This window comes from Eschscholzia californica, unplaced genomic scaffold (assembly GCF_041429995.1).
Source record: "Eschscholzia californica isolate CP2 unplaced genomic scaffold, dmEscCali1.0.p SCAF_6, whole genome shotgun sequence".
Lineage (NCBI taxonomy): Eukaryota > Viridiplantae > Streptophyta > Magnoliopsida > Ranunculales > Papaveraceae > Eschscholzia > Eschscholzia californica.
Window position 1 is genome coordinate 20,171,639 of NW_028238483.1, and position 12,668 is coordinate 20,184,306.

The window sequence follows — 12,668 nt, forward strand, 5'->3', positions numbered from 1 at the left end:
CAACTTATATAAAGAAAAAAAAAATCGTGTCATTAGAAGAAAAAAAATTAATTTAAGAAAAAATGAAATAAAAGAAATTTCAAGAGTTAAAAAAAGAAATTAAAATCTCCATCTCTCTCAATAAAATAATAGCTAATTTAAGCTAAAGGAAACAAAAGAAAATAATATCAAAAACTTAAGGTATCCAGAATACAACAATAATAAATGGAGTATAAAAAGTCGGGCGACATGTTTAGAGATAGCGTCTAAAACAATAATAATGCTAAACTATCTCCCCGCTTTCTTTACATCCAAAAATAAGTATCAAGAAAGTTTTGCATAAACTCCCAAAAATACATTTTTCCCCTTTTCTTTACATACAAAAATAAGTATCAAATCAAAATTAATATAGGTAGAGTAAGCGGCCCCACCAAACGCTTTTCTCTTTTAATTTTTCCTTCTTTCCCTTTTTTTTTCTCTCCCTTCCTTCCTCAATTCATTTCTTCATTCGTTTCTGTAGAGAGAGAAAGAGAGTATATTTTTAGAGAGAGAAAGTCAGAAATTATTATTTTCTTGCTTGCTTCACAAGAACTAAGAAGAAACCTCATCTACTAACAAATTTAGATATTTTTTTCAAGAAAATATAATCATAGCCGTTCATTACTTCAATTTGTAAGTTTAATACTTATTCCTTGTTTGATTCTTTCCTTCTTTTCAAATTTATTAAGAATTCTTCAGTTTTGTGTTTCTTTATTTGTTTCTGTTTTAATCGATTTTGGATATACTTTCTTAATGTTGGATGATATATTACTTGATTCTGTATAAATCTTCTTCTTCTTCTTCTGATTTTAGTAATCTTCATTTATGGTATATTTTATCCGTTCCTTTGAGTAGTTACTGTTAATCAGCATATAAACCTCTCTGTCTCTCTCTTTATTAGGGTTTATCAGTATTTCTTCGATCCTCTGATATACTAATCTTGATTTGATATTTTTGTGTTATTCGTATAATCGAAAGATTTTTACTGTTTGATCATCTGATTTTCTAGAGAGAAGTTTTCAAGTTGTTTTTTGACCGATTCAGAGTCATATTCTTCTCTAACTTGGTCTAATTTGAAGTTATTGAATTGGACTGATTCTATCATTTCCCTAGTTAGATTCTGTTATTTTTCAAAAAAAAAAAAAAAAAAACTAGTTCTGGTTAAAATTCTTGTAATTTTTCAAATCTAAACTTCTCTTGTCCTGATTGACCAAAACCAGATAGACTTACTTTTTCATCTGACAATTTTGGTGGTTTTAGGGTTTTTTTTCTGGTTTTTGAGTTTTGAAGATATAGTATTTATGAAAGTTATTAAGTGCTAGTTTTTTCGAATTGTAAAGCTAAATATCCAAGAGTTAATGATTCTTAAACCCTAATTTTGGGGCGTTATTTATTAGGCATTCCAGGTTGGATTTCTATAGAATCCGATGTACTCGATGTGTTATACTTGCCGCGCCCAATTCGCTAAGTTGGATAGTGGCGAAGAGGGCAGCAATAAAGAAACGTATTCGGGTTTGGATTCCGAAGGTCTCTCGTTTCCCTATAAATGCTGCAAGGAGGAGAAGTACATTGAAGCATCACCAGGAGAGGACGGATTGACTCCTTACCAAACACCATTGATTAGTCCTTGTATTTCCGTGAAAAGCAACGATAGCTTTGTCTCAAGCTGCAGTAATTTCTCTAATCTTGCTCTATTTCAGAGTGATTTCTCTTGATCAATTTATATTACATAATATTGTTCTTGTTCCCTCAAAGAGCGCCGCAGTTCTAACTCTTTCTTCTAATGTATTTGTTTAGGTGACCTTTATGGTGAATTAGATGTCGCAGACAAGTGAGTTATAATTTGCAACCCTAGTTCAGTTTATGGACAATTTTTAAGCTCTCATTAATTACCCATCTTCTGTTCTTGTTTCGTAGTAATGATCTAAACGCGGATACTGGGCAAGAGGATCTCAAGACTAGCTTTCTGAGTCTAGCAAAGGAAACTGATGAATCGGATACTGTAGCGGTTGAATTAATTGAAGATAACCTTATTAATAATATGAGCAGATCAATAGAAGGAAAGGAGAACACTGCTAAAAATAGAGAATTGCTATCGTTGTTTGAGGGCGAAATGAAACGATCTCTTTCCGAAATTGATTCAGATCCTTCTATCTGGTCACCTCCTGAAGATAACATGGAGGGCAGTGTTGTTAATAATGATGACGATAAAGAGGATGTTGAAGTTACAACACGAGAAAAACCCAGTTCACTTAGTGAGTTGTGTGAAGAACCTAGTGATAGCTTCATGTTTAAAGAGCAGCGTTGGAGGACAATGGAAGAGGCAAGGAATGGGGTATTCAAGAGCTACATTTCTCGACTTCTTACATCAGCATGCATTTCCTTATCAGCAAATTCTGGTGAAAATTGGGCGGACATTATTACTTCTTTAGCTTGGGAAGCGGCATTACTTGTTAAGGGTGAAGCTGTCGGGCGGAGAACAATGAATCCAGAGGGCTTTGTTAAAGTTAAATGCATTGCAACTGGTTCTCCTAGCGACAGGTAAATATTAAATCGATGGTCACACATACATATTAAGAACACCAGACTGAAACAGTTTGAAATTTTGTTTGCACTTCGTATGGAGTTGTTTACTCTTTTTTATACTCAATCTTGATAAGCCACTCATTTGGAATGTTTTGGTACCATAAGGCGCCTATTAGGTGTTTAATAAGCCATTGAGTGGATAGTAGCGAAAATATTGTGCCACCTCGGATTTGAGATAAATCATGTTATTTTGCAGTCATTTGATCAAGGGTATGGTTTTTAAAAAGAATACTATACACAAACGCATGCAGACCAAGCACAAGAACCCCAGACTTTTGTTGATTGAGTGGAAGCTTGGGGAGAGCTCAAGTGGGTTATCGTCATTTAATTCAATGGAACAGGTAAAATGTTTTGCAGTTCTAGTAGTCATGCATATATGTACCTTTTTCAATAAACTAATGCATTTTCTTTGGTGTCATAGCAAGAGAAGGATAATCTTAAGAATGTCAGTGACATGATAAATATGTCCCATCCAAATGTTGTTCTAATGGAGAAATCAGTTCCCCGTGAGATGCAAGAGTCTCTCATTGATAAAGGAATAACTCTGGTCATTGACATGAAGCCCCATCGCTTAGAAAGGATCGCTCGTTGTACTGGTTCAGAGATTTTCTCATCTGCTAATAGTTTGCTAAACCAGAAGCTCAAGCAATGCGATGTCTTCCATTTTGAAAAGTTTGTAGAGGAACACAACATTTCCAAGGATGGTGGTAAGAAGCCAATTAAGACTTTGATGTTTCTTGAGGGCTGTCCGAGATCTTCCTGTTGTACAGTGAGTTCACTCTATACATGTCATAATCGCTTCGGTTGTTTGCAGTTTGTGTTATGGAGTGAAGATTTTAACAGTTTTCGTATTGCAGGTTTTACTGATGGGAGCTCATACTGATGAATTAAAGAAGGTTAAGCATCTGATGCCTTCTGCAGTTATCGTAGCCTATCATTTAATTCTTGAGACTTCTTTTCTTGTAGACGAGAGGGCGATATTCTCGACCATTCAGCCTACCGAGGTTGATGTTTTTTCTAAAGATAAACAACTACCAAATGTTGGTTTTGGTACTTTGGCTAATGCAAACGATTATCCTGTGAAGGCTCCCTTTGTTGAAAATACATCTTCATGTTATATAGATATTCCAATTTCTGATGGTCTTTTAGAAAATTTTGCTTCTGAAGTAAGCAACTGCAGTTTGACCTCAGAGTTAGATGGAAGTTCTTCGCTATCTGGCTTGAGTCCTGATATGATGTCACATGAGAATGATGCTGACGGCATCAATATTCACTATCATGCTTTTGCAAACAGACCAAAGATATCTCATGCACCAATTGGACCAACCATTCTGCAGGGACAGTTGTTATCGTTGATCTCAACCTCTCTTAAGAAGGTTATCGAAGACAGCTTACCTCTCATTTCCTCTGCCTCTCTAGGATCCTTTTCTAAATACTCTGGCTTGAAGGAAAAGGAATCAGGTTCACAAAGTGCAGTTGACTTGCCCATCTTCACATCTATTGAAGTACACCCATCTTGCGAGGTTGAAGCTAAAGATAAAGAAGATAGCCTACAGTTGCCGAATGGTGAACAAGCTAAGTCATCGTCAGGTGTCAATGGTGCACTATCAGAACAAAGCAAATGTGATGTTAATAATGAAAACCAAGTCCAGCTTAATAATGACATCATTACAGTGTTAGATGCCCAGAACATATTGTTTTTAATGTCAAGTCGGAACCTATTAAAAGGAACTATCTGCGAGCAAATCCATATTTCTCGTATTCAGTACTACAGGAATTTTGATGTGTCCCTCGAACAGTTCTTGTGCAATGGCTTACTGAATCAGGTTTGTCGAAATTCTTTATTTCATTTTCATTATTCTATTTATTTGTCCTCGCAGTAATCTGTTTAGCTATTTGTAGCTCTTATTTCAAATTTTGTGCCTTTAACATGAAGTTTGTAGTGTGTACTGACAAACTTTTCTTTTACTGGAAGATGCATCGATGCTCTGCATGTGGTGAACCCCCAGGAGTTCATTTTTACCATTATATGCATCAAGATGGGAAGCTTGAAATACGGGTTAAAAAGCTGTCTAAAAATTTGCCTGGTGAAGCTGAAGGAGAACTTTGGATGTGGAGCCGATGTTTAAGATGTGAGAGATCTAGTCGGAGAGTAGTGATGTCCACTGCAGCCCGTTGTCTGTCATTTGGGAAATTCCTGGAACTTAGCTTCTTAAGTCATTCGATTTCTAATAAGTTATCATGTTGTGGGCAGCACAGGGATTATCTCTGGTTTTATGGGTACGTCTAATGTTCTGACTTTCATCTGTTTGTAGAGGCATTATAATTTCATAAATAGAGTTTTAACCATATTTATCCGTCTTATATATGTGCAGATTGGGACCCATGGTTTCCATATTCAGATACTCTTTGGTGGACATATACAATGTGTCTATGCCACCGTCTGTTTTGAAGTTTAATAATCAGAATGGACAAGATTGGATGAAGGAAGAAGTAAACATGGTATGTATGCTATAAACGATTCATCGATAACTTCTCTTTTGCCGCTTCATTGCAACTGACCATTTCTTTAACTTTCTCAAGGTGCTAAAAAAGGCAAGCTTACTGTTTACTGAGGTTGGAATGGCTTTGCAGAAGAAAGAGCATTACAATTCTCTTTCACACTCATCATCAAATAGTTCAGGCCCAGTCAAACAACTCTCAGAATATAAGGAGATGCTAAAGCAAGAGAAATCCCATTTTGAGGTTAGCAGTTTGCTTGTATTAACTTCTTCTGTTCGTCCTGCTTTAGATTTGCCTTTTTATTCTCTTTTACATTCTTGTACTAGTAACTTGGGGCACAATCTAAAAAAAAGAGCTTCTAAGCAATAGTGTGCCTTATTATGTTGGCCATTATACTCTTTATTCGGAAAAGGATGATAATGATTTTCCCTATGATAGAATTGTGAAGAACCAAGCAACCTTGTGCATTTCTCTATCAATACAAGCTCATGTTCTGCCTTGTTTTTCCTTGTCTCACCTTTACTTGTATTCAGGAATTCTAAATTTGTTCAAGTAGTAGTAGTGACATCACAATCTTAAATTCCTCGTGTCTTTAATGTTTCTAGATGTTTTGTTCTATCACTTTCTCCAGTTCAATTTAGCAGCTTTCTTGTTGCTGAAATCATGTTCTTTTTTCTGATTTTCTAACATATCAGGCTCAGATTCAGAAGGTTCATGGTGAGAAGGAAGCTTTGGGTACGAATACGCATGCGATTCTGTTATTGAATCGTCTGTTACAGGAGCTTGTACTTGAATCATATATTTGGGACAGGCGCTTGCATTTTCTTCAGTCTTCTGATACTGGAATACTTAACAATGGTAATATTCTGGAAAAAGACGCCACTGCTGGTGGAAGAACTGAAGAAAGAATAAATACTCTGGAATATGGTAAGGAAATTTCTGATGGAACAAGCACTACTCCTGTTGATACCATGACTGATATTGTGTCTGATAATGATGTCATTACAAATAGTGGCTATGATAAGGCTGATATAGAAATAAATCTTAGTGAAGTACATACCATAGGAAAGGGCAACTCTGTTAATGAATTGCAAGATTCAGAATTGCACGATGAGAATCACACTTTGGAATATGATCCAAACACCGCATTAGATAGTTCTGTTACTGGGGATAATTATAGTCCCACGGGAAGCTTAACTGCCTCAACTACCGAAATGTTGAATGATTGCGTTCTAGGTCAAGACTCCAGTACGGAACTATCACGACCCTCTACCCCTCCACATTTTGAAAATTGCCAAGAGGAGACATTGGCCAGTTCTGACGCTGTTACCAACTTAGATCTTGGTTCAGTTGTGGGTGGTATATCATCAAAGCCTGGGGTTAAGCTACTGGAAACAGACATGATTATATCTCAAATGCTAACATCCAACTTAGATGGTGGTGAGGGATGGATCTGGACCCCCTTTTCAAAAATCTGTAAGACATTCTGGGAAGATATTCGCAGGGGTAACCCCCAGAAATTTGAATTCATTACAACCTATGCTACTGAATTTCTGCGATTAGCGAATCGACTGATTGTTGAGGAAGGATCCAGATTGTACATTCCAGTTGGCTCTGATGGCAATGTTGTGGCACTTTACGAAGATGAACCCACAAGCATAATTGCCTGTGCTCTAGCTATTTTGCAAAATCAACATGGTTCAACTGAACATTTGATTGAGCAAAGAAAAGAGAGAGAACATCATAACAAGGCAATATATTATCCACAGTATTTGGCTTCTGAAGGCTCTGCAGTGTTGTCAAATTGGTCTTCAACTAGTTCTGCAGATTCGGGAATATCTTCAGTAGAAAGTGTTTCATCAGTAGATTTTCCCTCACTTTTTGATGGGTCAAAAGTGAGTGATATTCTGTCATCCGCAGAGGCATTGCATCCAGAGATTCATCTAGGGACTGGAAAGCTTTCTGGCAAAAGTAAATTTTCTGTAGTTTGTCTATATGAAGAACAGTTCCGTGCTCTTCGTAAAAAGTGCTGTCCAGATGAGCTCGATTATATCTCTTCTCTTAGCCGTTGTAAGAACTGGGATGCTCAAGGTGGAAAGAGTGGATCTTTGTTTATAAAGACACAAGATGACCGATTTATTGTAAAGCAAATCAAGAAAACAGAAATTGATTCATTTTGGAAGTTTGCCCCAGACTATTTCAAGTATGTTGAGGATTCTATTACCTCAGGGAGCCAGACGTGCCTTGCAAAAATACTAGGGATCTATCAGGTTAGTTTCACTTATCCTTTGTTTTATGTTTTTAATTCACTGGAATTCTGATGTGATATTTTCAAAGTCCCTACCCGCACCTCCAAAACGACTATAAAATTCTTCACTCTGTATTTTCATATTTTTGGTGCCCCATCATTCTAATTTTTTTATCCTCCCCCAATGACCTAAACCTTAGTGTTTAGCCATTCAATTAACTATATACTTACCTGATAGATACCATTATTGCTTATTTCTTGGTTTAATTGACTAATTCACTGTGCATTATGTATATTCACGTATATCATATTACGGGTGCGCTCACCCTCTAGTTTCAGACTCCAGTCTTCCCTTGACAACCTCGTGTTGCTGTCATTTCCCTTTTCTTCTCTAATTTTTTGCTTATATCTCGTAGGTTACCATAAGGCAGGGTAAAAACGGAAAGGAAATGAAATATGACCTAATGGTCATGGAGAATGTTGTGTACGGGCGAAATATTACTCGCCTATATGATCTTAAAGGCACGCAACATGCTCGATACACTAAACATACTGATGGCAAAGGAAAAGTATTTTTAGATGGAAACTTTGCTGAAGATATGACGGCATCTCCTCTATTTATCAGCGGAAAAACTAAGCACAACTTGCAACGAGCTATTTGGAACGATACTTGTTTCCTCACTGTGAGTATAAAGCCAAAAGCTTCTCATCATTATACTATATATAAAAAATTAGATTTCGCAACTAAATATATTCTTATTCTTTATGTTTGCAGTCGATTAATGTGATGGATTACTCTTTACTTGTGGGTGTCGACACAGAGAAAAAAGAACTCGTATGTGGTATTATTGACTATCTAAGGCAATATACTTGGGATAAACATCTCGAAACATGGGTAAAGGCTTCCCTCGTTGTCCCTAAAAACGAGACACCTACCGTTATCTCCCCAAAGGAATACAAGAAAAGATTCAGAAAGTTCATGTCTAGCTATTTCTTTAGCCTTCCAGATAATAGATCTTCAGATGATTCATTAAGCAAAGAGGCTGTTTCTTCTCTTCTCGATTAAAACTAGAAAGCATATGAACTCCTATACTCTTTGTTCTTAGTCAAGTTTATACAAACCATACCTTTTGTTAGTTTACTGTATATAGATGCAAATGAAACTAGATGACAATCGCAATTTTATAAACCCCCAACTTTTCGCATTTTAAGCTGATTTTTGGGGTTTGATTCGTTTTATCGAGGTTTGATTCTTCTAAAAGTATATGAACTATTGAGTCTGAGTGTAGAAAGATGATTATAATCAATAATATAAGCAATTACTTGAATTTAAAGGTTGCCATGTTTATGATCATATTTCCCATCTGTAATTATTTTCTTCCTTCTTCGATGCGAAAACCATTAAAATGAGATTGCATTGCAGAAGAAAACTAGTACGAGGGCGTAGTCAAAGAAACACTGAGGTATCTTTTAAGCAAGACCAACTGGAATTGGGTCTTTGGCCTGGGTTGAAATTTCTCAGATTGCAGGATCCACTTTTTTTTTTCTAGTAACAAAATATTTTTCTAGGTTTTAAATCAACTTAACTGCCTTAGTATAAGATCTTACAACCTTATTTTCATTTGTAAAAATATACTTGAATTTGCAAATGTTTTAGTACTCAATACCTATTGTCTTTCAGTATTGTATCTTATGCTTAAGCCTCCCAAAGAAGACCCAAATTTTACTTATTAGCTGCTTATTCATTATTTCTCAAGAAGACTTCTTGTTTTTTCAACATAAAACCACTTCTTTTTTTTTTTATAATTTTGAACTGTTTCTTAGCTGAGAAATTCGGTTAGAGAGAATAGTACAAACTCCTAGTGTTGATTTTTAGCCCAAAGACTTTGAGAAATAGGGGTAGATGTGGTGCCGAAGCACTAGCAGTTATATATATTCTCTTGCTTATGGCGCTCATGTTCAAGCTAATCATGTACGTGGTTTTGTTCTTGACGGTGGACCTCTAAATCCATTCAAAATGCTTCAAGACTTACTAAGTTTGACCACACACCTATAGGCCCAGTTTCATGACCTCTTAGCTTGGTGAAGCTTATGTCGTGACGTTGTGTTAGGACGACAAATACGTTGATTTCAATGGGCCAACACCGGATCATAAAGGCCTTTGAGTCTCGGATGACATGTGATGGTAGAGGTCGTTGCATTCATTTCTGGAACAAAACGTTGATGTCATTTATAAGAAAAACAAAAGTCTGGGTTGTAACTTGTAAGCATTATGTTTCTCTATGGAAATGACGAGAACTTCGCATATTTAGAAGGGGTGGTCTCTCTTCCTACGTGGGCCTTGCGCATATGTCAATACTTTTGTAGGATGGGTGCTCGTCTATCTTAGCAAGTGTACACGAAAGTGAGCAATACTCTAAGACGCAACCCCTATAGCTGGCTTAGGATATGTCCGAGTGGCACATTGCACGCATTCCCACGTATTGATGCCTCCTTCGGGATTGATATTTCATCTTCAATTGGGGTTTGTGTGTACATTGTTGAGCTCTTCAAGGTGTGAGTTGTTACCCATGAAGGTCCCCCGCCCATCCTCGAAACTGTGTCGTCAAACAATTACAGTCTAACAAAAAAAAAAAATAAACCATTTTCTCTCTTCTCTCTCTCTCAACCTTTTTTCCAGATCTTGGTTTTCTCTGGAGGAGGGATCCCTCCTCCGCATCTTCCTCTTTTAGTTTATATGTTAGATCTATAATAAGATCTTGTAGGTTTTTAGAGAGAGAAAATATGGAATCTAAATCCATCTTACACAATGTTTCTCTTTCTCTCTTAACTCTAGTAATATCATTTTCAAGATCGTGAATTCTATCTTCTTCTTGTATTCTTCTTGGTCTTCTCTCTCCTACATGGATCGCCTTACAACAATTAAATTTGGATGAAGGATATAATCCACTTTTTGGTGATTTTATATGGTTATAGAATGGAAGAATGGATATAGAGGTCATGAGAAAAGAAGAGTTAATGTTGCTGATTTCTACGATGAACATCTCAAGAAGATTGAAGATGAATTTACAAAACAAGAGAAAAGGCCAATCAAGATTTCACTTTTATTACTTTAATTATTATTGATGTAATTTTATTATTGTTTGGTTATTTTCATTTTTGTTGACCTTTAGGGCCTTTTAATCCGTGATCTTTAGGATCCTAAAGAAAAAGAACAAAGAAGTTGAAGTTCATTCTTAACCACAACCTCTACTCTCTCACTCTCTCTCTCTCTTCTATTTTTTGTGTATCTTTCTCTTTGTACCACCGCCATTACTCTCTCTCTCTCTTTCTCTCTCCTTTTTTTGTGTCTCTTTTTCTCTGTCTCTGTCTCCTTGTCTCTCCCTCTCCGTGTTTCAGCAAAAGGGAACTCCACACAAGGCCGACCCTAGTTGCTAAGAGGCCCAAAGCGACGGACAAAATAGGGGCCCCATTGGAAAAAAATCTACGTAGTCGTTTTCACATTTTAAAATTACAACTCTTTTGAAAATCAATCCCCAAATTATCTTTCCTATTTAATCTCACATTTTCTCTCTCCAATCTCCTAACCGTAACTGAAATCCTTTATTTTCTCTCTAAATCGGAAACCCTATATCATAACTGAAACCACCATCGATTCTCCATTACTGAATCTCCGACTCTGCTTCAACCCTATTCCACCTCCGGAAACCACCATCGTTTATCCTTTATTGGTTCTCCATCATCAAGTCTACATTATTGTATCTCTGAAAGGAACTCCTGCTGCTTAGAGAAGTCGAATTCGTCCCAACTTAAAGTGTTTCTTCATCATCATCTTGAAACATCTTCATTCTCACATTTTAATCGGCATCGTCTTCTTCCTCTTACGATTTTAATCAGATATATCTTCATTATCATTGATTTTCTCTCTCTAAAATGCATCATTTGTGTCTTCATCATCTGTAGATTCGTTTCTCCTTTCATCTTCGATTCCTCCTTCATCATCTCTCAGTTTTTAGTTTATTTTCATTATCTATCAGTCTTTAGTAAAGATTTTTTTTTAACTTTTTTTTCATCAATTTTTTTCTTCATCTTCTTCATCATCTCCCAGATTTTGAGAGAGAGAGAGAGAGACATGAAAGAGAAAAAGAGAGAATGGAGAAAGAAGAGGGGGAGAGAGAGAGAAGAGGAAGGAGATAGAGAAAAAAAAAGAGGAAGAGAGAGAGAGAGACATGAAAGAGAAAGAGAGAGAATGGAGGTGGAGGAGATGATTGGAGAAGAAGAAGATTAAAAAAAATGGAGGTCGCCTGAAAAAGATGCCTTCCGGCGACATATTCCGGCGATCTTATTTGGACAAATGTGACGTGAAATTGCTTGGTGAGGTGGACAAAGAGAAAAAAACACATTTAAGTTACGGAATTGCCATAAGGATATAATGGTGAAGCTTATAAAAAAATGTGGGGGCCAAACAGGAAATTGGGGCCAAAACGATGAGTTGGTCACAAATCGGAGGTCAAAACGGCATTAACCCTTTTTGAAATAATGAGTAATGTATTGAAAATTTAATATAGTTTATTGTACAAAAAAAGCTCTGGATCTGTTCTAAGCAAACAAAGAAGTTGGTAATCCACATTTTATCTATTTTTACTAAGTGATAATGTACCATTGACAAATAAATATGTACCCTTTTCACATATATTACCTCTTGAATCGAGGGTGATTTGCTCTTTACTTTCTTCTTTTGTACTTCCTTCTGAACGCTGTTTTTTCTTTTGATAGGACTTTTCTCGTTGGTGTAGATAACTTTGTAGCTTTGGAAGTGATTTTCGACTTACAGGACATTCTTAATCTCCTTCACATACACAAACTACTTCAAATGTTAGAATTTTAAGAATTTTTTTATGAATTACACGTATTTCAGTATTATATTCACTGTATGTGAATTAGAAACCCATTTTGGTATATAAACTTTTAATTTTTCAAATAATATACGAAAAATCAAAACAGAAATCTTAGATCCAAAAACCCTAAAAAGTAACTTCTATCATACATAACAAGTTTTTGTTTAGAAAAAAAAAATCGGTTGACGAACATAAATCTTAAACCGAAAAACACTAAAAGACCCAAAATAACTATAAAAATCTTTTAGTATTTCACCAAAATCTAGAACCAAACTTAAAAGTCTTTAAAAATTTTGATGGACGAGATTTTAGGGTTTTATGGAGAGGGTTAGAGACGTTCAGTTTTTTGGAGAGAGAAAGAGAGTAAAAAATTATTGTTTTTTGGATTAGAGAGAGAAAGTGAAAAAGATCTTTTC

General features: G+C 35.9%; 1 protein-coding gene across 1 annotated transcript; it reads left to right on the forward strand.

Annotated features, from left to right (window-relative positions):
- Positions 1-234: 234 nt before the first annotated feature.
- Positions 235-8,688, forward strand: FAB1D (FORMS APLOID AND BINUCLEATE CELLS 1A). The gene is made up of 13 exons (XM_086646453.1): positions 235-651; positions 1,416-1,689; positions 1,816-1,849; positions 1,936-2,559; positions 2,801-2,945; positions 3,026-3,373; positions 3,462-4,430; positions 4,580-4,884; positions 4,980-5,106; positions 5,188-5,349; positions 5,802-7,376; positions 7,771-8,037; positions 8,130-8,688. The coding sequence occupies exons 2-13, from the start codon at positions 1,446-1,448 to the stop codon at positions 8,418-8,420; spliced, it is 5,091 nt and encodes a 1,696-aa protein (XP_086502579.1). The 5' UTR covers positions 235-651; positions 1,416-1,445; the 3' UTR covers positions 8,421-8,688.
- The last annotated feature ends 3,980 nt before the right edge of the window (positions 8,689-12,668 follow it).

Coding starts and splice junctions, on each gene's coding strand:
- FAB1D (XM_086646453.1), top strand. CDS start 1,446: ATGTACTCGATGTGTTATACTTGCCGCGCCCAATTCGCTAAGTTGGAT. Junction 3,374..3,461: donor CGAGATCTTCCTGTTGTACA/GTGAGTTCACTC, acceptor TTCGTATTGCAG/GTTTTACTGATGGGAGCTCA. Junction 4,431..4,579: donor GCAATGGCTTACTGAATCAG/GTTTGTCGAAAT, acceptor TTTTACTGGAAG/ATGCATCGATGCTCTGCATG.